Source organism: Anomaloglossus baeobatrachus, chromosome 6 (assembly GCF_048569485.1).
Source record: "Anomaloglossus baeobatrachus isolate aAnoBae1 chromosome 6, aAnoBae1.hap1, whole genome shotgun sequence".
Lineage (NCBI taxonomy): Eukaryota > Metazoa > Chordata > Amphibia > Anura > Aromobatidae > Anomaloglossus > Anomaloglossus baeobatrachus.
The window spans coordinates 422,639,382-422,664,145 of record NC_134358.1 but is presented as its reverse complement, the minus strand read 5'-3'; the positions used below and the strand labels follow the sequence as shown (position 1 = coordinate 422,664,145).

The window sequence follows — 24,764 nt, the reverse complement described above, 5'->3', positions numbered from 1 at the left end:
GCAGAGGGGGAAACATTTAGGTTGAAAGCCAAATTTCTGATAACAGGTTCCCTTTAAATATTTTATACCTGATGAGGTTGGGGGACTTACTTTGCAAATCAAAGTCAAAATTGATGTACCTGAAAGAAAAATTAGTATTTTATGAGTCACACAAATAATATTAGAGAAACTTTCAAAAAGGATTTTATAGTCATTCTAACAGGGATATCTAATGTAAGCTCACAAGCCTCATCAAGTATAAGAGATCCATTTAATAATCTATGAAGTTTGTATTGTGAAATCTGGTGACCGATCCACTTTAAAAAGAATATATATGAAAAGATTAAAGGAGTTCATGGACTCTAATGATACTATAAGCTGTTGAGTTGAATAATAAATCCTCTGTTGCTCCAATGTAGTGAATCAGCAGTCCCATGCCATTCTCTTTTTACATTACCTTAGCAATCTTGTTCCACAGCGACATGTGACAGTCGCCTTAGGTTCCCTCTTGTCAGGCAAGGTGTAGAAAGTGCCTAAAACATATAATATATATATACTGTAAGTCAAAGTATGAAAACTTTAATTTTGGCGCAAATGATACCAGTATCTGACACATGTTGCTTGATAAATAGCCCCCTCCGTGTATTAGAGAGTTGCAGAACTTTCCATTATGCAGGATTATGCTTTATTTACAGAAAATTATAAGACTTCTTTAAGAACAAAGCTGAAGTGGATTTGTACTGACCATGGTACTAATCTATCAGTTCCTTTCAATGTGTGTTTAGTTTGCATTACCAGTTTTGTTTGTGTTGGCATACTTACTAATGCACGTTATCTCAGTTAGGCCAACAAATATTGGTCTCCAGAGAAAAATAGAAAGACAGTAACAAGATTGTAATGTCACATTAAATCTGTACTTCTACATTCGCTCATGTCCTGACATGTTGCTCACACATTAAGAAGGTGAATCACTTGAGGTCATCTTCAACTTACTAAAGTACATACAGTAGGCCTGGGATTTTCCTATAAGCACCAACAGCTTGTAGTTGTTATTGAGCTTCAATGATCCTCTAATACTAGAGGCTCTGTCTGGTGATAATGTTCATTATTACCAATATTTTTAATTAAGATCACTGTTCTTGTGGCTCCATTCTTTTAACAAGATGCAAAACTCTGAACAGCATTTTTATCATTTCCATTTTTGGTACTAGTATAAATCTGAAGGAAAGTATTAACAGCAAATATTCACACTCGGACTGGCGAATGTACGAATTCACAGTGTGACAGTTGCGCTCAGACCTACAGACGTGCGGGGAACTACACAACAAACAGCATACAAGGAAGACACCGGGGGACACTTTAACAAAAGTGGGTCCTGGCGAAAGGGAGGGGGAAGATGGGACACCTCCTGCACTTACCTGCAGCTGTATCCTGCACTCCCTAGCAAGCCCTTTACGGCATCTTTAACCACATCACCGAGCAGGATACCTAGAAATCTCACTAACCCTTACTAATGAGATGGGCAGCAAGAGCCCTAGTCCCACCGCTATACTAATCAACATGAAGGAAGGAAGTTAGACGGGAAAAAGAATACCAACAAAAAACTTCACAGCTGCAGCCATACTCCAATTCTGCAGACGGCTGGGCGCCAGTCAGACCCCAGAAGCTCCTTCCACTCAGATGGCCTGAATAGAATGGAATTCTATCACCAGCAAAGGTTGAAGAGGAATGCAACTATTTGAAGGAGAAGGACGTGGTCACAGAGTGACTGCACCTGAAATGGACTGCTGGCAACAAAACTAACATTAACTATTAATACACGAAAGGAAAGGAAAATATGTTTAATATTAAGAGTGCAAAGAAAAATAGAGGAAGGATCCAGCACGATTTTTCTTTTTCAGTAAAAACATCAAAGCTTTATTGTAAATAGTTAAAAATAGTCATAACGTGAAGACCGAGGTGTTGCAATGGCAAGGGGGAACTTAACGCGTTTAGGACTTCATTTTTAAAAGCATACAGAGTCCTTAATCATAAGTACTTAGTATAAGCTTTACTTATGATTAAGGACTCTGTATGCTTTTAAAAATGAAGTCCGAAACGCGTTAAGTTCCCCCTTGCCATTGCAACACCTCGGTCTTCACTTTATGACTATTTTTAACTATTTACAATAAAGCTTTGATGTTTTTACTGAAAAAGAAAAATCGTGCTGGATCCTTCCTCTATTTTTCTTGGCGTTCCTAACCGGTTGGGACTCACCGGTGGATCCTAGGAACCCGTAAGGAGCCTTTTTCCCATTGTTAATATTAAGAGTATCAGAGCACTGTGAGACTCCAGACCAGAACCTGTCACAAGTTTCTTAATGCTGAGCGACCACTATGACACATAACCCCTAGTGCAATGTTATTTATCATTTCTTTTTGCTGTGAAAAATTCAGATTCCCATTAGTTTCTTTACAGCCCATGAGCAGACATGGTTAGTGTATAACATCCATTAGTAGACTGCATGTAAATGCAGGTATTTATGCACGTAGCGTGTCTCCCTGAAAATAAGACCTACCACGAAAATATAAGGTATATATAAGGTATTTTCTGCTTTTTTTACTCCAAAAACAAGCCCTAGTTGCAGTTCAATAATTAAGTGGCTCTCCCACAGTGATCTACATCCCTGTCAGGTCCCTCGCCGTTACACACACACACACACACACACACATCGGGTCCCAGTATCACTCCGCTCTCTCACACACACATCCGATCGCAGTATCACTGCACACACACACACACACACACACACACACACACACACACACATCAGGTCACAGTATCATTCCGCTCTCGCTAACTCTGTGCGAGTGATACTGATACATACTAGGAAACAATTATGAACTGATTGTGGCTTTATATGCAGGATGGATGGTATATTAAGTTAACCGGCATTGTGATATAATTATCTAACTTTAGACATATCCCCTGCCGGTTCACTTCTAACCAGTTGGTTGTTTTCTATACCCCTTTATCCACCTGGGATAGTTTGTGCTCTATATATGATACCGTTTGGGGTTTTTGTGTGTGTTTTTTTTAACTTTTGTACTAAATAAACTATGTATGTTAGGAGTAAACTTTCTCTGTAATTTTTTTTGTGTTTGGTATCTCCAACCTACCTTTTTTTTTCCGTGATTTTACACATAGTTAGGAGAAACTAGCGTGAAAATGCAAAAAATTATATATTTTTGTGCAACACTTTGAGTAGGGACAAAATTTAGCGCCTTTTCAAAACAATTTATCCCAGAATTCTGGCAAAGTTGCTTTAATGAATTGGAATCATAGTTTTCAGTTACTAGACAAACAAAAGTCCATTCCAACCCCCGTCAGAGATCTTAGGCTGTTGTGTCAGATTTGGCAATGTTTCTATGGATCCATAGCACAGTAGATAGATTTTACTATTAAGTATGCAACTCAAGGCACTTGGAATACTATCATATGCTGCCTCCATCAAGCACAATACTCTCTCTGGAAGCAATGTTACTAGGAGACAATACCTTTGTAATATGGCAATCTTGTGGAAATTTGTCATGCACAAAATCTGCTATATACAGTAAAGCCTTCATGAGTCTTTAATATCACATCAAACAAAAAGCCTAAAAGTTTTAATATCATTTATATAAAAACATCTTTTTCAAAAGATTTCTCCATTTTGCTTCAATGTATTATGCATTTATTATATAGTTGGAGGTAATAGTCAAGATATTTGAAAGGCTTTCTTATTATGTCCATATTTAACACACTATATCCCTATTTACCCATATTTCTAATAGATTATTCTCCACTTACTAATTTCCAACACGTTTTCCCATCTCCAAATATCATTGATGGTATATTAGGGAATTGCATAAGTTAGTAAAAGTACCGTTGGATAGTTGACCCCTTGGAAATTACATGTCTTTATGTTCTCAGAAGGAAGTCATCATTTCAGACATCAGAATTGTGTGTATACTGAAACTGCATAAATTGTATCGCTGATATTCTTCACAAAGGGGAACAGAAACTTCTATCGCAGACACTGATGATGACTAGATATTTTGCATCCCAAAGATATTGTAAAAGATATCATAGTTTAGCCTTTAATATATTTTGTAGCATATAGGGATAATGATAATCACCCTGTTCCCACAATTGGCAGATGGGCCAGGTCTAGGTGCCCAAATGATGATGTGTAAATGCATAGAGGAATAAAATGCAGCATTAGAGCTATAAATCCAGATGGAGTCTGCAGAAAACAAATAATATGTATTCACTTATATAGTGCCATTAATTCCACAGCACTTTACATACATTGGCAAATAGAAAACTATTATTACTGTAGATCAGGGGTCTCAAACACGCGGCCTGCGGGTCGCATGCGGCCCCTGAGGCTGCTTGTTGCAACCCGCAGACCCCCTGACGATCACAGCTCTGCAGTGGGCCGGCACCGGCATGGCTTTTCTACAGTTGATTCATTTGCGGTGCCGCCGCACAGAGGAGCTGTAAGCACTATACCTATGGCTCCTGCCCACCAATCGGATGCAAGGAAGTGACGTCTCTGTATGACGTCACCTCCTTGCATCTAATTGGCTGACGCAGCCAGTGCTATAGTGCACAGAGCTCCTCTGCACGGCACCGCAAATGATTCAACTGTTGTAAAACTGTGCCGGCGCCCGCCCACTGCAGAGCTGCGATCGTCACCGTGTCTGCTGGCTGCAACAAGCAAGTAAGGTACATGCCCACTATCAGGACTCGCGTCCTAGACGTGGCGGGTCCTGACCTGCGGGGCCACCCGCAAGTCTCCTCTGCAGAAGACCGCAGCTGCCTGAGTTTAGGGTTCGGGCCGTTGGGGTCTCCTCCTTGTGTTCTCCCTAGGGAGCACACATGCGACTTCGCAGCAAAGAACTGACATGCTGCGGCCTTTGAAAGCCGCACCGCAGGTCAGTGTTTGCTGTGGGCAGTACACACACAGTGGCATGTGATTTCTAGGAATCCTGTCCACTCTACTTGTACTGCACATCGCAGCGTTTTAGACACAGCTGAAACAAGCTGCATCCAAAACGCTGCAAATACTGATCGTGGGCACGGAGCCTAATAAGAGGGAACGGAGAAAAGGTGAGATTATTTTTTTTTTGTGTGTATTACTAAAGGTTGAGCACAATACCACAGGCTGAGCACAATGCTACTGGGCACAAGGATGAGCACAATGCTACAGGATAGGCACAGTACTACTGGGCACAATACTACGAGGATGAGCACAATACTACTGGGCACAATACTGCAAGGATGGGCACAATACTACAAGGATGAGCACAATACTACAAGGATGGGCACAATATTACAGGGCACAAGAATGGGCACAATACTGCAGGGCACAAGGATGAGCACAATACTACAGGGCAAAAGGATGGGCACAATACTACAAGGATGGGTACAATACTACTGTTCTATTGAGCACAATACTACAGGATGGGGACATTACTGCAGCACGGGGAAATTACTACAAGATGTTGGCTAAGATTACTACATGATGCTGTTAATTGTAAAACAATATCACAAGAAGGTGATAAAATGTAAAAAACAAAATCAAAGCATGAATTATTTTGAATGCGGCCCCTCTCAATTTCTTTTTTTATACTCCCAGCTGAGTTTGAGACCCCTGTAGATCATACATTTAAACTTCTTTTCTTTGGTTTGATTTGCAGAAATGGCTTTGAGAGCATTAAAAGTGGACTTCCTCAAGCAGGAGAATGCCTGTCAGCACAATACGTCGGAGTATGACAACTCACACCTACTCGTGAGACGCGGACAACCTTTCAAATTGAAGGTTACCTTTGACAGGGAACTGAATCAAAGAGATAAAGTAACCTTCCAATTTACAACTGGTAAGAATACAGGATAAAATCATTCTAAAATACCCCACACTATCTCTATAGAAGATGATGATGTATCAATTAGAAAGTTAGATTCTTTTTAATTGAACCTGATCTGAAATAAGAGTCAGATACAAATGAACTGCTGAAATCAAGTGTGAAAAATGAATGGCAGTCCTGATAGACTTTATGGTGGAAAAACAGTAAGTTAGCACACAAGAAAAATAAATAAATAAATACATTTTATATATATATATATATATATATATATATATATATATATATATATATATATATATATATATATATATATATATATATATATATATATGCAGTATATATATGCAGTATACATATATATATATATATATATATATATATATATATATATATATATATGCAGTATATATCAGAGAAAAAGGGAAAGTTTGAAGCATTACCAAAATACGATGAGAGAAAGAACTGTGACTAAAACCACATAAAGGGTATTTGTATATGCATTTAATACAGTCTTTGGTTAATTCCAGGGTCTCGCCCATCAAAACCAAATGGAACCCTTATAGCTATTGAACTCAACTCTTCATGCCTTCCTAATGAATGGAGTGCTAAGACCCAAGAATGTCATGGGAGAGAGGTGAATAATAAATCGTACCATGGTGTCTTTTTCATTTTTCCCTATGCCATGTTTTCTTTGCCACAGATATTATAAATGACATTAACATACTAACATTAACCCTTTACTTTAGATACTTGATGTATGAATCTGTTTACAATCTCCTACTGGTTGTGCTAACAATTGTTATTGGTATTCTTAGTGTCTAGTAGCTGTGAATCCTCCAGCCAATGCGATCATTGGAAAATACCTACTAAATATAATAACAGGAAGAGGAATTGTTTTCATGGCAGGAGATTCTCCCGTTTATGTCCTGTGCAACCCGTGGTGCAAAGGTAACAGGTTTTCATTTAATTTTTTTATATTCCATTTTTCATGCTCATAACTACATATTTGTGATGTTTAGAATTAATATTATCTGAGGTTTTTCTTCCTATGTTTTGTTTAAGAAAAAATGTTGCAGCCAATTTTTTTTTACAGCAAATCAGTAGGAATGTGACTCTTTGGTGGGATTCTGTCTGTCAGAGTTGAAGTGTGCCTACGATATAAATTACAGACCTCTCCATTCTTTGTAGGTGGGAAAACCTGCAAAATCAGCAGTGTATCAAATATTTATTTTCCCCACTGTATCACTCTCCGAACGTTATCAGAGAGTGCAATAATTGTGCAACAACAAAAGGGTGTCACAAGTGTGTTGTGCAATGCTGTGACCTTGGGGGAATCAGGGATCAGAAGGTCTCAACGTTTGGTTGATCACATACTGTTTTAGAATCACTTATCCTGAGTAGGAGCATATTTTATTCCATTCTGTGCTAAAGGGGTAAAGGTTTCTTTTCATACCTGCTAAAATTGACTTGTAGCTATTAAATCTCTGCTGCAGCCATGCCCTTCTATTATATAAACTCATTCTTCCCTCTCTCCTATGCCGGCTATAGCTCATTCTATAACTCACCACTTTGTAGGAGCCTGGCTCTGGAGGTGCTGAGTTGTTGTTATTTTTGCAGCTGTGTAGCTTCCTGCCTGAGCTGCTGTGGAGAACTATTTGTTGAGTCTTTCCCTTGTTTGTCTTACCTTCCTCGTGTTGTTTTATTGTAGTGGTGAGACTAGCGTCTCGCTGGCCTTTGCATTAGTCAGGGTGAGTTCAGGGCCAGCGAAGGTCTAATGGCACACAGGAGGAAGGACCGGTCTTGGTATGTTAGGCAGTGCAGGGATCAGCCTTTGGTGAGTGTTAGGAGGTGACTATACTCCCCTCTCCTTATTGCAGAGGTGTATCTAGGCTTTCTGGCACCTGGGGCAAGAATCCTGGCAGGCGAGCCCCCCCAGCCCCACGGTTTGCGTAGTCGTCATGTGACTGATAATTCATATATGATTTGCACACTTAGTCATTTGCTGACCAGCTGCTCTTCATAAGGCTCCGTGCCCACGATCAGTGTTTGCAGTTTTTTGGACGCAGCATACATTAGCTGTGTCCAAAACACTGTGTTGTACAGTACAAGAACACTGGATGGATTTCTAGAAACCTTGTACCCACTATGCTTGTTTTTTCCGCAGCAAACACTGATCTGCTGTGCGTCTTTCCAGACCGCAGAATGTTAATTGTTTGCTGCGGATTCGCATGCGTCCTCCGTAGAGAGAACACAAGCAAAAGACCGCAGCGCACGGAACCCTGATCGTGGGTACAAGCAGCTGCGGTCTCCTGCGGTCTCCTGTGTTCGCCTGTGGAGGAGACACACGGCCCCGCCAGTCAAGACTCGCTGCATTCTGACGTTCTGAACGTAGCGAGTCCTGATCATGGCCACATACCCTAACTCTCTCAATCTTCACTGAAAAATAGAAGTAGAAAAAAAAGCTAATTGTCACATAACTAAATATGAGACTTGCATATGAGAGGAGCAGCCATGTGATGACGGCAGGAAACAGCGAGCGGAGCTGAATCCTGAGAGTGAGTATATTATACGCTGTTAGGATTGGGCTACACTGCTTAATTTTTATTTTTTATGATGAAAGTCGACAGTGACTCTAGGTGACTGCAGGCTTCTGAATTCTCACAACGCATGCTCTGCACACTTTTAGGATTCTCCCATGCCAGTGGCAAGAGTTGACGGTTACGTGAGCACAAGTATAAAAGTTACTGCACATCCGCCTCATTGATTAGCACGGGAACAGATATGCAGAACCACAGCTGCGGCCACTATCAGAAGACAGAGCAGATCTGGAATTGCACACTCTGGCCGTCTGCTGCTGTCGTCGATATTTAAAGTGAACCTGTCCGGTGCAATATGCAGAGAGAACCACGAGCAGTTCTGGGTGTATATTGCTAATCCCTGCCTAACCGTCCCTGTATACACTAGCATAGATAAAGGAATCTATAGAAAAAGTATTTCTAAAGATGTTTTATCATATGAGATGCCACCATCGCTGCCTGACACTGGATTTCGGCTCAGTGCGCATGATCCCGGAGTTTCAGTCATGCGCACTATGAAGCCAGATCTACGCATCCCAGCTTCAAACTGAAGTAGAGCACATGACAAACTCCGGGGTCATGCGCACTGAGCCGAAATCCAGTGTCGGGCGGCGATGGCGGCGGAGAGATGAGTGAGATCATCCTCTGACGCTGCACATTCATTAGCATGTCCACAGGGGTGTACTAACATGCTAATGGTGCCGACTAGCAACGGAAGTAACACCCTTGGGACTAGTCCCCTCGCTCATTAGCATACGATAAAAGATATTTAGAAATACTTTTTCTATAGATCTCTATCTATGCTAGTGCATACAGGGACAGTTAGGCAGGGATTAGCAATATGAACCCAGAACTGCTCGTGGTCCTGGGTGTATATTGGACGTGACAGGTTCCCTTTAAAACAGCCAATTGGCGAGGGTGCCAGGTGCTGAACCCTGGCCGTTCAGACACACTGGCCATATGCCGCACACAGCCATGACACACTGATTGTATACCACACACAGCTCTGACACACTGATCGTATACCGCACATAGCCATGACACACTGGCCATATACCGCACACAGCTCTGACACACTGTCAGTAAACATTTAGTAGAATAAACCTGGCTCAGCTTTGGAGCTATGGTGCTTTTGAAGCACCATATTGGATTCTTTCACAATTTCTATTTTAGTGTACCGGAGTATTGTTTTTTGTTTTTGACACTGGCAGTATACAGCACACTGCCCTGACACACTGGTTGTAAACCGCACATTGTATTCACACAATGGGTGTATACTGCACACAGTCTTAACACACTGATCATATTGTATACTGCACACGACACCCATTGGCCATATACAGTACACATGCATTGGACATACTGTATACAGCACTCACTCCACATACACAGCAGTCACACCCCAAATACGGAACTTACACACGCCGTATACAGTACTCACATGCTGTACACAGCACTTACACCTGGTATATAGCATTCACACACCGTATACAACACACACGCCATGTATACAGCACACACACACTGTATACAGCACACACGCCCCGTATACAGCACACACACACGCCCGTATACAGCACACATGCCCCATATACAGCACACACGCCCGATATACAGCACACACACACGCGCCATATACAGCACACATGCCCCGTATACAGCACACACACACGCCCCGTATACAGCACGCCCCATATACAGCACACACGCCCCATATACAGCACGCCCCATATACAGCACACATGCCATGTATACAGCACACACACGCCCCGTATACAGCACACACGCCCCGTATACAGCACACACGCCCCGTATACAGCACACATGCTCCGTAAACAGCACTGACACCCCGAATACGGCACACACACGCCCCGTATACGGCACACACACGCCACGTATACGGCGCACACACGCCCGTATACGACACACACGTCCCGTATATAGCACACACACACCCCGTATATGGCACACACACGGACCGCATACAGCACTCACACACTAGACATATACTGCACATGTACATTGAACATTAAAGTTATTAATACATTAGATATATGATGGCATATATCAGATATAAACACACTTAGCTCAGATATAAGTTCCTGCTGCTTAGTTGCACTGTAAGATCAGGTGCAGCAGACGTTCCTGACTGACACTCCTTCCTCATGTCAGACTGATGCAGCGGCTCAGTCCATGGGTTACAGGAGAAAGCAGCCGGGCACTGAGTGTTTAATGTGTGGCCAATCAGAGCTGCCATCTTTCTGGTCTTCTGTCTCCTCTGCGGTGCACACAGGCCTGAGTGCACAGGACGGGAGGGTGAGAGGCTAAGCACATGGCCCTATGCAGCCTCCAAAAGTGCTGTGCATGCCCCTCCCCCATCTCACTGCTTCCAACTGCAATCTGCTAGGAGATCGTGCAGGTGTGGAGTTCTCCCCTCAGTGATATCTGCCGGCTGGTGCCGCTGCACAGATCGCACAAAGCTGCCGCTGGCCATGCAGTTGATCACAGGAGCTGCGCTCCACACTTCCTCTGACTCCGGCTGTCAGCTTGACGGCTGGAGAACAGCGGCTCCCACTATAGAGGGCAGAAAACACAGCCGCGGGGAAGACTCTCAGAGCCACTGGATCAGGGAGCCTGACAGCGCCCCCCTGAGAGTTGCGCCTGGGGCAGATGCCCCGCCAGCCCCCCCTAGATATGCCTCTGCCCCATTGCTAGTGCAATCCGTTGTATTGTTTCCCTTTATGTTGCGTCGCTCGCCGGGGGTCCTCCCATCCTCGGCTTGACAAAGTTCTTGTGGTGATGAGGGGGCACACTTAGTTTAATTTGGTGGGTGAGCCAAAATGCCTGCTTTGTATCCGGAGGAATATGCCAAACAGGCTATGGAGTTCATGACATGAATCATGATATTCCACATGATTAATTGCATGTCCAATAGAAGGAGTGAGTTTGGCTGAAGTTAGTATTCATGCTCCTGTCAAAGACCCACTGTTGGGGTTGGGTCTATGACTATGCAAAATATTTAGTGTTGTTGTGACCTGGGTAATGAATCCTTGGTAGCTTTGAGTCAGCAACTAATAAATAGGAGACAATTCTAGTCAGTAAGTTTTGTTTATAGATTTGTTGTACTACTTCCTACGTGATCTCTCAGGACTAGGATCTTTAAGGTGCTCTTTAAAGAGCTCATTCTCTTGTCTTGGTTGATAGAGGTCTACAGGCTTTTAACATGTAATGTAAAGAATAATTTTAGGATGTATATTATACAAGTTTTTAGGTTCCAAAGAAAATGATTGGTATCTAGGATAAAAGATCAACATGTCTTTGATAAAGGAAGTCAATCTTTTTTCCAAAAGCGTGGAAAAGGAAGAGATGCTACCTGGGGAAGATCTGGGGCTTATGTAGTGATGAGTAAATCCCTGATACATTAATATGAGGTTTGGACTCTGAGTTTAGCATGGGTATTTTTTTTTATAAAGTTCTTAATTACAGACAGATGGCAACAATCAGGTAGAAGTGCCTCAACTAGGTTTTCATTCTCTATCTCTTTCCTTTTGTTCCTCGATTGTCTTACTGATTTATTTTCCTTTACTCTTTTATATATTTCTACTGGATTTCATCTCCTCTCACACTCATTAAAGCGTCATATATTCTCATTTTGTCATTCCCCCACATTTGTCCTAGTTCTCAATCCTATTCCTATCATCTCGACATTCTTCATATCACTCCAACACATTCCTGCTGTGCTCCAGACATGTCTTCTATAACATTGCCACATCCCACTTACTTTGCTTTCTTCCTACTGTAAGTCTCATGCCTGGAGTATTGTCCTTTGAACACTAGAATATAGCAGTTATGTTTTTGCTATCACATTCTACATTATTTATATACCGGGTTGTGATGCATGGATAATACCAACATCCAGACTTGTTTCTTTTATTGCACATGCTCCAGATTTCTGATTCCCAGCATCAAGTTTGGCTGCTTCATTAAGAAATAACGCTCCTGCTGACCTTTAACATTGCGCTATATGTATTCCTTCATCAACACAGGGTATGTGTGAGACTTACATATTCCAGGAGCACTTCTACCATTTTGCTTATGAAAACAAATGATCACCAATCTATAGGATATTTGATAACTAGTTGATTGTGGAGGTCCGACCTCTGGAAAGAATGGGGGAACTTTTTTCCCGTTAGAATGCTCAACCACTCTTTCAGTCCCAGTGGCGCTGTTGAGCACTGCACTTGGCTTTTTTCAGCAGCCTCATAAATAATTAATAAAATGGTGATTGGCACTTCGATATAAAAGTGCCTTTTCTTCACCCATCAAAAAGTTATCATCTATTCAACAGATAGGTGATAACTTGTATTAACTAGTCAACCCCTTAATGCACTATTTACCACCTGAACTGATATTTCGCACATTAGTTACAGATTTCCTGTGGGTTTTTAACCCATTATGTGTCCATTACTGGACATACTAATCATGTATTTAACTCAGACTATAAAACCAAGCTTATGTATCCTAACTAGCGACAAGCGAATGTGCTCGGCACTGCTCGATACTTGATCGAGCATCGGAGTGCTTGGGCATACTCATTACTCTCTCGAGCATTGTGGGTGCTCAAGTACTATGCTCAAGTCCCCAAGTCCCTCAAGTAGCTTAATTGCTAACAGTAAAGTATTAACATTTTCTATGCAATACAGTTGTAACCCTGGTGGAAGTGTCGGTATGCCATAATTCTGAAAACTTAAAGTCCATTAGTTCTAGAGTAAAACTAAAAATTAGGCCTGTTATGTCCTGGGCTATTTGACTCATATGGTATCAGGCTTGTAAACTCCTGGAAAATAAGATAATCAGGTTAGAGAAGGGTGTCTATACCCAACGGAATTCATTAAGCAAGTTCGAGAAAATATGGGGCCCTTGGATGGACACTCCAGGGTTATCATCAAACCTATTACTTGACGAAACAATAGCTATAATACTGTCTTACACTTGATTCCATATGTGTCAATAATGATGCTCTCCACATAGTTGGAAGATATGGTAGAATGGATTTCTCTGGATTGTTCGGGTTTTTGTAAGGGTGGGATTGGGTGTTGTATATTCATATTGACTATAAGTGATACTGTATACAACTTGAACTCTGATTTTTGTCTTAATTCTGTAAGGATATACTTTACAATGGAAGATGTAAAATGTCATAATCATCAACATTAACAGAAATAAACACTTAAAATAGATCACTCTGTTTGTAATGCCTCTATATATTATATGCGTTTCCTTTTTGTATTGAATTACTGAAATAATTTAACTTTTAGGATATTCTAATTTATTGAGATGCACTTGTAGTTCAGGTCAGGAGACCCGGTGGTCACAACAGGTTTTCCAATTTTTTATTATTTACTAATCTCTGATACCAACCTTACTCTGATTTAATTTGTGTAATTATGTTTGTTTTTAGATGACAACGTTTACATGCCAAACGAGGATGAGAGGAAAGAATATGTTCTGAACGACACCGGTTACATTTATGTGGGATCACAAAACAACATCAAATCAAGGCCATGGAATTTTGGGCAGGTCTGTATCCTCTTACTGCCACATTCAATATAGGCAAACTATAGTTGTGTGCAGAGTCTGTGTATTGAATACGAAGGATCGGATGGGATCCTCCCAGAATTGTTAAAACAATCTCTCCATTCGTGGTAAAAATAAAAAACCAAGGCAAAAAAATCAGGCTCATATATCAATGCAGAAAAGAAACAACAAAGAGCCAGCACCAATGTGCACTAAGGCATCAAATATTCCAAACTGCATTATAAAAATTTTTTTTTTTTTTTTGAGATTTTTGGCAAAAAATTGCAATTTCTTGAGCTGCTTCGCCACGTCACGGCAAATCTCATTTGAAGCAGTCCTACACTAAAATATTTTTATAAAATGTGCCATGCGGCCTCACATATAAATAGCAGAACTGCTCTCAGCAGCACTCACCTGGTCTATTGCAGTCCCGTACCCATGACTGAGTCATGGCTGTGGGCGGGACAGGTCCAAGCAAATGCTGCATGAAGTATATATATAGCCTGTGGACAAAGCCTGATGACCCAATGTGAACAGTCACCAAACGCCAAAATCTATACAGATGGAATACATCCCAAATTGGGGTGCATAGCAAGGTGGAGGTCAACCACCGACCAATTCAACAAAGAAACAACAAAGAGCCAGCACCAATGTGCACTAAGGCATCAAATATTCCAAACTGCATTCTAAAATTTTTTTTTTTTTTTTGAGATTTTTGGCAAAAAATTGCAATTTCTTGAGCTGCTTCGCCACGTCACGGCAAATCTCATTTGAAGCAGTCCTACACTAAAATATTTTTATAAAATGTGCCATGCGGCCTCACATATAAATAGCAGAACTGCTCTCAGCAGCACTCACCTGGTCTATTGCAGTCCCGTACCCATGACTGAGTCATGGCTGTGGGCGGGACAGGTCCAAGCAAATGCTGCATGAAGTATATATATAGCCTGTGGACAAAGCCTGATGACCCAATGTGAACAGTCACCAAACGCCAAAATCTATACAGATGGAATACATCCCAAATTGGGGTGCATAGCAAGGTGGAGGTCAACCACCGACCAATTCAACAAAGAAACAACAAAGAGCCAGCACCAATGTGCACTAAGGCATCAAATATTCCAAACTGCATTATAAAAATTTTTTTTTTTTTTTGAGATTTTTGGCAAAAAATTGCAATTTCTTGAGCTGCTTCGCCACGTCACGGCAAATCTCATTTGAAGCAGTCCTACACTAAAATATTTTTATAAAATGTGCCATGCGGCCTCACATATAAATAGCAGAACTGCTCTCAGCAGCACTCACCTGGTCTATTGCAGTCCCGTACCCATGACTGAGTCATGGCTGTGGGCGGGACAGGTCCAAGCAAATGCTGCATGAAGTATATATATAGCCTGTGGACAAAGCCTGATGACCCAATGTGAACAGTCACCAAACGCCAAAATCTATACAGATGGAATACATCCCAAATTGGGGTGCATAGCAAGGTGGAGGTCAACCACCGACCAATTCAACAAAGAAACAACAAAGAGCCAGCACCAATGTGCACTAAGGCATCAAATATTCCAAACTGCATTATAAAAATTTTTTTTTTTTTTTTTTTTTGAGATTTTTGGCAAAAAATTGCAATTTCTTGAGCTGCTTCGCCACGTCACGGCAAATCTCATTTGAAGCAGTCCTACACTAAAATATTTTTATAAAATGTGCCATGCGGCCTCACATATAAATAGCAGAACTGCTCTCAGCAGCACTCACCTGGTCTATTGCAGTCCCGTACCCATGACTGAGTCATGGCTGTGGGCGGGACAGGTCCAAGCAAATGCTGCATGAAGTATATATATAGCCTGTGGACAAAGCCTGATGACCCAATGTGAACAGTCACCAAACGCCAAAATCTATACAGATGGAATACATCCCAGATTTTGGCGTTTGGTGACTGTTCACATTGGGTCATCAGGCTTTGTCCACAGGCTATATATATACTTCATGCAGCATTTGCTTGGACCTGTCCCGCCCACAGCCATGACTCAGTCATGGGTACGGGACTGCAATAGACCAGGTGAGTGCTGCTGAGAGCAGTTCTGCTATTTATATGTGAGGCCGCATGGCACATTTTATAAAAATATTTTAGTGTAGGACTGCTTCAAATGAGATTTGCCGTGACGTGGCGAAGCAGCTCAAGAAATTGCAATTTTTTGCCAAAAATCTCAAAAAAAAAAAAAAAAAAAATTTTTATAATGCAGTTTGGAATATTTGATGCCTTAGTGCACATTGGTGCTGGCTCTTTGTTGTTTCTTTGTTGAATTGGTCGGTGGTTGACCTCCACCTTGCTATGCACCCCAATTTGGGATGTATTCCATCTGTATAGATTTTGGCGTTTGGTGACTGTTCACATTGGGTCATCAGGCTTTGTCCACAGGCTATATATATACTTCATGCAGCATTTGCTTGGACCTGTCCCGCCCACAGCCATGACTCAGTCATGGGTACGGGACTGCAATAGACCAGGTGAGTGCTGCTGAGAGCAGTTCTGCTATTTATATGTGAGGCCGCATGGCACATTTTATAAAAATATTTTAGTGTAGGACTGCTTCAAATGAGATTTGCCGTGACGTGGCGAAGCAGCTCAAGAAATTGCAATTTTTTGCCAAAAATCTCAAAAAAAAAAAAAAAAAAATTTTTATAATGCAGTTTGGAATATTTGATGCCTTAGTGCACATTGGTGCTGGCTCTTTGTTGTTTCTTTGTTGAATTGGTCGGTGGTTGACCTCCACCTTGCTATGCACCCCAATTTGGGATGTATTCCATCTGTATAGATTTTGGCGTTTGGTGACTGTTCACATTGGGTCATCAGGCTTTGTCCACAGGCTATATATATACTTCATGCAGCATTTGCTTGGACCTGTCCCGCCCACAGCCATGACTCAGTCATGGGTACGGGACTGCAATAGACCAGGTGAGTGCTGCTGAGAGCAGTTCTGCTATTTATATGTGAGGCCGCATGGCACATTTTATAAAAATATTTTAGTGTAGGACTGCTTCAAATGAGATTTGCCGTGACGTGGCGAAGCAGCTCAAGAAATTGCAATTTTTTGCCAAAAATCTCAAAAAAAAAAAAAAAAAAATTTTTATAATGCAGTTTGGAATATTTGATGCCTTAGTGCACATTGGTGCTGGCTCTTTGTTGTTTCTTTGTTGAATTGGTCGGTGGTTGACCTCCACCTTGCTATGCACCCCAATTTGGGATGTATTCCATCTGTATAGATTTTGGCGTTTGGTGACTGTTCACATTGGGTCATCAGGCTTTGTCCACAGGCTATATATATACTTCATGCAGCATTTGCTTGGACCTGTCCCGCCCACAGCCATGACTCAGTCATGGGTACGGGACTGCAATAGACCAGGTGAGTGCTGCTGAGAGCAGTTCTGCTATTTATATGTGAGGCCGCATGGCACATTTTATAAAAATATTTTAGTGTAGGACTGCTTCAAATGAGATTTGCCGTGACGTGGCGAAGCAGCTCAAGAAATTGCAATTTTTTGCCAAAAATCTCAAAAAAAAAAAAAAAAAATTTTTATAATGCAGTTTGGAATATTTGATGCCTTAGTGCACATTGGTGCTGGCTCTTTGTTGTTTCTTTGTTGAATTGGTCGGTGGTTGACCTCCACCTTGCTATGCACCCCAATTTGGGATGTATTCCATCTGTATAGATTTTGGCGTTTGGTGACTGTTCACATTGGGTCATCAGGCTTTGTCCACAGGCTATATATATACTTCATGCAGCATTTGCTTGGACCTGTCCCGCCCACAGCCATGACTCAGTCATGGGTACGGGACTGCAATAGACCAGGTGAGTGCTGCTGAGAGCAGTTCTGCTATTTATATGTGAGGCCGCATGGCACATTTTATAAAAATATTTTAGTGTAGGACTGCTTCAAATGAGATTTGCCGTGACGTGGCGAAGCAGCTCAAGAAATTGCAATTTTTTGCCAAAAATCTCAAAAAAAAAAAAAAAAAAAAAATTTTTATAATGCAGTTTGGAATATTTGATGCCTTAGTGCACATTGGTGCTGGCTCTTTGTTGTTTCTTTGTTGAATTGGTCGGTGGTTGACCTCCACCTTGCTATGCACCCCAATTTGGGATGTATTCCATCTGTATAGATTTTGGCGTTTGGTGACTGTTCACATTGGGTCATCAGGCTTTGTCCACAGGCTATATATATACTTCATGCAGCATTTGCTTGGACCTGTCCCGCCCACAGCCATGACTCAGTCATGGGTACGGGACTGCAATAGACCAGGTGAGTGCTGCTGAGAGCAGTTCTGCTATTTATATGTGAGGCCGCATGGCACATTTTATAAAAATATTTTAGTGTAGGACTGCTTCAAATGAGATTTGCCGTGACGTGGCGAAGCAGCTCAAGAAATTGCAATTTTTTGCCAAAAATCTCAAAAAAAAAAAAATTTTTATAATGCAGTTTGGAATATTTGATGCCTTAGTGCACATTGGTGCTGGCTCTTTGTTGTTTCTTTGTTGAATTGGTCGGTGGTTGACCTCCACCTTGCTATGCACCCCAATTTGGGATGTATTCCATCTGTATAGATTTTGGCGTTTGGTGACTGTTCACATTGGGTCATCAGGCTTTGTCCACAGGCTATATATATACTTCATGCAGCATTTGCTTGGACCTGTCCCGCCCACAGCCATGACTCAGTCATGGGTACGGGACTGCAATAGACCAGGTGAGTGCTGCTGAGAGCAGTTCTGCTATTTATATGTGAGGCCGCATGGCACATTTTATAAAAATATTTTAGTGTAGGACTGCTTCAAATGAGATTTGCCGTGACGTGGCGAAGCAGCTCAAGAAATTGCAATTTTTTGCCAAAAATCTCAAAAAAAAAAAAATTTTTATAATGCAGTTTGGAATATTTGATGCCTTAGTGCACATTGGTGCTGGCTCTTTGTTGTTTCTTTGTTGAATTGGTCGGTGGTTGACCTCCACCTTGCTATGCACCCCAATTTGGGATGTATTCCATCTGTATAGATTTTGGCGTTTGGTGACTGTTCACATTGGGTCATCAGGCTTTGTCCACAGGCTATATATATACTTCATGCAGCATTTGCTTGGACCTGTCCCGCCCACAGCCATGACTCAGTCATGGGTACGGGACTGCAATAGACCAGGTGAGTGCTGCTGAGAGCAGTTCTGCTATTTATATGTGAGGCCGCATGGCACATTTTATAAAAATATTTTAGTGTAGGACTGCTTCAAATGAGATTTGCCGTGACGTGGCGAAGCAGCTCAAGAAATTGCAATTTTTTGCCAAAAATCTCAAAAAAAAAAAAAAAATTTTTATAATGCAGTTTGGAATATTTGATGCCTTAGTGCACATTGGTGCTGGCTCTTTGTTGTTTCTTTGTTGAATTGGTCGGTGGTTGACCTCCACCTTGCTATGCACCCCAATTTGGGATGTATTCCATCTGTATAGATTTTGGCGTTTGGTGACTGTTCACATTGGGTCATCAGGCTTTGTCCACAGGCTATATATATACTTCATGCAGCATTTGCTTGGACCTGTCCCGCCCACAGCCATGACTCAGTCATGGGTACGGGACTGCAATAGACCAGGTGAGTGCTGCTGAGAGCAGTTCTGCTATTTATATGTGAGGCCGCATGGCACATTTTATAAAAATATTTTAGTGTAGGACTGCTTCAAATGAGATTTGCCGTGACGTGGCGAAGCAGCTCAAGAAATTGCAATTTTTTGCCAAAAATCTCAAAAAAAAAAAAAAAATTTTTATAATGCAGTTTGGAATATTTGATGCCTTAGTGCACATTGGTGCTGGCTCTTTGTTGTTTCTTTGTTGAATTGGTCGGTGGTTGACCTCCACCTTGCTATGCACCCCAATTTGGGATGTATTCCATCTGTATAGATTTTGGCGTTTGGTGACTGTTCACATTGGGTCATCAGGCTTTGTCCACAGGCTATATATATACTTCATGCAGCATTTGCTTGGACCTGTCCCGCCCACAGCCATGACTCAGTCATGGGTACGGGACTGCAATAGACCAGGTGAGTGCTGCTGAGAGCAGTTCTGCTATTTATATGTGAGGCCGCATGGCACATTTTATAAAAATATTTTAGTGTAGGACTGCTTCAAATGAGATTTGCCGTGACGTGGCGAAGCAGCTCAAGAAATTGCAATTTTTTGCCAAAAATCTCAAAAAAAAAAAAAAAATTTTTATAATGCAGTTTGGAATATTTGATGCCTTAGTGCACATTGGTGCTGGCTCTTTGTTGTTTCTTTGTTGAATTGGTCGGTGGTTGACCTCCACCTTGCTATGCACCCCAATTTGGGATGTATTCCATCTGTATAGATTTTGGCGTTTGGTGACTGTTCACATTGGGTCATCAGGCTTTGTCCACAGGCTATATATATACTTCATGCAGCATTTGCTTGGACCTGTCCCGCCCACAGCCATGACTCAGTCATGGGTACGGGACTGCAATAGACCAGGTGAGTGCTGCTGAGAGCAGTTCTGCTATTTATATGTGAGGCCGCATGGCACATTTTATAAAAATATTTTAGTGTAGGACTGCTTCAAATGAGATTTGCCGTGACGTGGCGAAGCAGCTCAAGAAATTGCAATTTTTTGCCAAAAATCTCAAAAAAAAAAAAAAAATTTTTATAATGCAGTTTGGAATATTTGATGCCTTAGTGCACATTGGTGCTGGCTCTTTGTTGTTTCTTTGTTGAATTGGTCGGTGGTTGACCTCCACCTTGCTATGCACCCCAATTTGGGATGTATTCCATCTGTATAGATTTTGGCGTTTGGTGACTGTTCACATTGGGTCATCAGGCTTTGTCCACAGGCTATATATATACTTCATGCAGCATTTGCTTGGACCTGTCCCGCCCACAGCCATGACTTTTTTTTTGCCAAAAATCTCAAAAAAAAAAAAAAAAAAAAAAAATTTATGTAATGCGGTTTGGAATATTTGATGCCTTGGTGCACACTGGTGCTGGCTCTTTGTTGTTTCTTTTTTTCATATATCAATGCAACTGTGATGGTAAAAAGAATTAATGAAAATGATTCCATCGGTTGACAAATTTATCTCTCGATGTTCCTTAATTGTTGCATGTTGCTATGGCTTAAGACAATGCTTTATACAAACACCAGTGTTTTCTACTTTAGAGCAAATCTAATAACTATTTCAGAGGATTTTTTTTATATACAAATATACCTTAACTTATATTTGGTTGAAAAGATACTGGAACATTTGTCAGAATTTGGTCAAATTTTAGCATAAAAGCGAACCATTGGATGTAGCAACATAAACAAGAAACATTGCTGAACATGAACAGCTTATAAAATATTAAAACAGATTAAAATCAGAGTATCCATCATTATAAAACCAGGCACAAGACATAACTAAATAGGTATATAAGCTCGGCTAGAAAAACAATTTAAATACTTTATTAGGGAAGTCTGAGCTTAGTACTAAAGGCTCCTTGTTGCTCCTTATGACCCGGCATTACACAGATAGCCCATTGCTCACAGCGAAAAACATTTACTACCTAATTTCTCCTGAGATTATGTTTCAGATGAATTAAAGGGATCTTGGCATATCTAAACTAGGGATGAGCGAGTAGTGAAATACTCGGGCTCGCTATACTCGTAATGAGTAGGTCCTAATACTCGGGTACTCGTTACAAGTAGCGAGTCCAATGCAAGTCAATGGGAAATGCGAGTAATTGTCTGCTGGACCCTACAAAGCGGGCTGGGGGCTGAGTAAAAGGCTGAAATGGATGCATGATTGTTTAAAAGCCGGGCGGTAAAAAGCCGACGGCTTTTTTTAAACAATCAGCTGATGCACGCTCCCCGCCTGGGTCCTTCGCTCCCTGGTGCTGCACTCCCCGCTGCACTGTGCTTCTTAGGAGTGGGCAGGGAGGCGGCGGGATAGCGAAGCACCGGGCAGCGCGGAGAGAAGCACCAGGCGGGGGAGCGAGGCAGCGGGAAGCAAAGGACCCGGGCAGGGAGCGTGCATCAGCTGATTGTTTAAAAAAGCCGCCTGCTTTTTACCACCCGGCTTTTAAACAATCATGCATCCATTTCAGCCTTTTACTCAACCCCCAGACTGCTTTGTAGGGTCCAGCAGACAATTACATTTCCCATTAACTTACATAGGAGTCGCTACTCCTAACGAGTAATTACAAGGATATTTGCGGAGTAACGAGTAGCCCGAATACCGTACTACTCGGCGGGTAACGAGTAGTAACGGGTATACTCGCTCATCCCTAATCTAAACGTTATTAATCTGCAGATATAGGGGTTAAACTTCAGGATAGTAGCATTCTAAATCTGTGCACCCGTCGCATTTAAAGCCAGGGTACCTGGAGGAAATTTTGTTTATTCCTCCCTGCAGCCTCTGACTCTGTCATAAAGGCACAGCCAGCACAGCTTTTCAGCCACCGTTCCGTACACAGTAAGTGATGACTTTAACCACGCTGTCACACAGTGATGGGGCATGGTTACAGGTGCCCTTCACGGTTTCCTGACTGGTGGCTTTAACCATGCCTGACATTAGTCGGCTGTCAGTCAGTGCTGGGGCGTGGTGATAGGTGCCCCTCACTGTTTATTGACCGTTGACTGAAGTCGCTCCTCAATGACTGAAATCTGGAGGCTGCCGGGTGGAATAAAGTTTATTTCCTCCCATGAGTCGGGCTCTCAGTGCGGCAGCTTCACAGCTTTAGAACAATATTAACCTGCAGATTAACCCCATATCTACAGGTTAATAGTGTTTTTTCAGATGACATGTTTAGTTTAAATGCTTGCTTCTGTTTTTTACACTGATTAAAGAGAATCTGTCATCAGATTTTTGCTAAACCATTTGAGAGCAGCATAATGTAGGAGCAAGAGACCCTGATTCAAGCAATGTGTCAATACTGGGCTGCTTGCTGCAGTTTTGATAAAATTACTCTTTTATCTTCTGAAGATCTGAGCTGGGATTTGTATATCCCCACCCACATCACTGATTGTCAGCTTTCTGTGTACAGTGCACATAGGCCGCACGCTGCCAATCATTCGTGTAGGCGGAGTTATATAAAGTTCATGAGGATTACATGGCACTAGGTTTACTAGTGCTCTAGTGAAAATCTCCTTATGATAAAACAATTATTTTATCAAAACTACAGAACGTAGCCCAGGAAGTGATATATTTTTGGAATCAGGGTCTCTGCTTCTGCAACATGTTTCTCTCAGATTAGATGACAGATTCCCATTTAGGATGGATAGTGTAAGACCTAGCAGTGAGATACTCTGTGATCAGCATATTGGAGGGGTCCTTATAAAACAAATGGAGTGTGCAAAGAGGACAACATCTTCAGAAATCATATAAGCCGTCTTATATTATATCAGTAATATAATATTGTTGTTGGAATTGTGTCCTCTAGTGGGAGAGGGATAGTAAACTCATGATCATTGGTAATTCTTTAGTCATATAAAGCAGCCTGTAGACTTCTATACACCGTAGGCAGAAGCTGCCCTTGTGTCCTGATATTTTAATGGCCCTGTTTTATTTTTATTTTTACTTGAGTAAAAAAAAACATTTCTGATTTGACAAGTAGAATAAGGTTTATGGCTCACTTGACAATAAGGGAGCTCAAGAAGGGTTCAAACCGGTAAATATAGATAAAAGGAAAACCCGGCACACCAAAATGAATATAAGGACTTTATCGTACAGGCAGTCCAAAAAATGTAACATTTCGGCCCCTATATTTGGGCCTTCGTCAGAAACAATAGACTGTTGTACAGGGATATGCCTTTAAAACGGTGATACTGTCAATAATCACTGTGCAATATATAGATAAACATGCTCCTGGAATATATAGATGTGATGGCGCAGTATAGCACAGCGTCTTGCGCGCTGGAGAAGGCCGCCTTTCTGATTTAACTTATAGACTTGAGTAATGGTTAGGAATTTTAGTCAAGAACATGATAGTGGCTTTTTACACAGCATAGAAAAAACTGTACTTTCATTCTAATGTAGCAGCGGAGCAGAACATTCTTTACGGATTGTGATGCTAAGAATATGTTGGACCCTGGGGAAATCCTAGGGATTTAATTATCCATTATGTGTAAGCTACATCTATTTAAATAGCAATTAGACAAGCTTTGTAATTGAGGTTGAAGAATGATATTATACACTCTACCTCATAACATTATCCAATATGTCAGCATCCATGCATAGATACAGCATAAGAAGAGTTTAGCTGCATATTTGATGATCCCAAAAGAAGGCATACAGGGTTACCTATCATACTAGCTCCATTAGGAACCCCAGTACAAAACTGGTGACAGTGCCCCGATCAGACAAGTACTGATTATAAAATTGGCTAAAACAATTTGTGATTTTGGACTATTCTCTCTGTAATGCATATAGCTACACACATGGGATTGTAAAAAACCCCTGTCTTTTACAATTGTTTTTGAAAAATTTGTCTTATTCTGCAGGATAATATTCTGCAATGAAGAAATATTCCCATAGGGCTTTGTTATCAGTGTTATGGTTTTCATGAAAGCCAAAATTTGGTGTTAGATCTGTTGACTTTCCAGAGAATGTCGGCAAGTTTTTGCTACCTCATTTGAGAGCAGCATGTTATAGGAAAAGAGATCCTGAATCCAACGATGTATCACTTAGATTACTGGGTATAATATATCTTTGTATTGTGTTAGCCAG

At 41.4% G+C, this 24,764-nt stretch overlaps 1 protein-coding gene and 1 long non-coding RNA gene across 2 annotated transcripts in view; one reads left to right on the top strand and one right to left on the bottom strand.

Annotated features, from left to right (window-relative positions):
- LOC142243339 (uncharacterized) overlaps nucleotides 1-10,679 on the bottom strand; it is a 150,628-nt gene extending 139,949 nt beyond the window's left edge. Inside the window, exons 1-2 of the long non-coding RNA XR_012724351.1 lie at nucleotides 10,530-10,679; nucleotides 437-512 (exon numbers count right to left, since the gene is read on the bottom strand). This is a non-coding gene — a long non-coding RNA (uncharacterized LOC142243339). The remainder of the gene's footprint in view (nucleotides 1-436; nucleotides 513-10,529) is intronic.
- Nucleotides 1-24,764, top strand: part of TGM4 (transglutaminase 4) — a 67,243-nt gene that overhangs the window by 16,028 nt on the left and 26,451 nt on the right. The window contains exons 2-5 of the mRNA XM_075315170.1: nucleotides 5,703-5,882; nucleotides 6,398-6,504; nucleotides 6,686-6,818; nucleotides 13,908-14,026. Coding sequence (XP_075171285.1) covers nucleotides 5,705-5,882; nucleotides 6,398-6,504; nucleotides 6,686-6,818; nucleotides 13,908-14,026 — 537 coding nt within the window. The 5' untranslated portion in view covers nucleotides 5,703-5,704. The remainder of the gene's footprint in view (nucleotides 1-5,702; nucleotides 5,883-6,397; nucleotides 6,505-6,685; nucleotides 6,819-13,907; nucleotides 14,027-24,764) is intronic.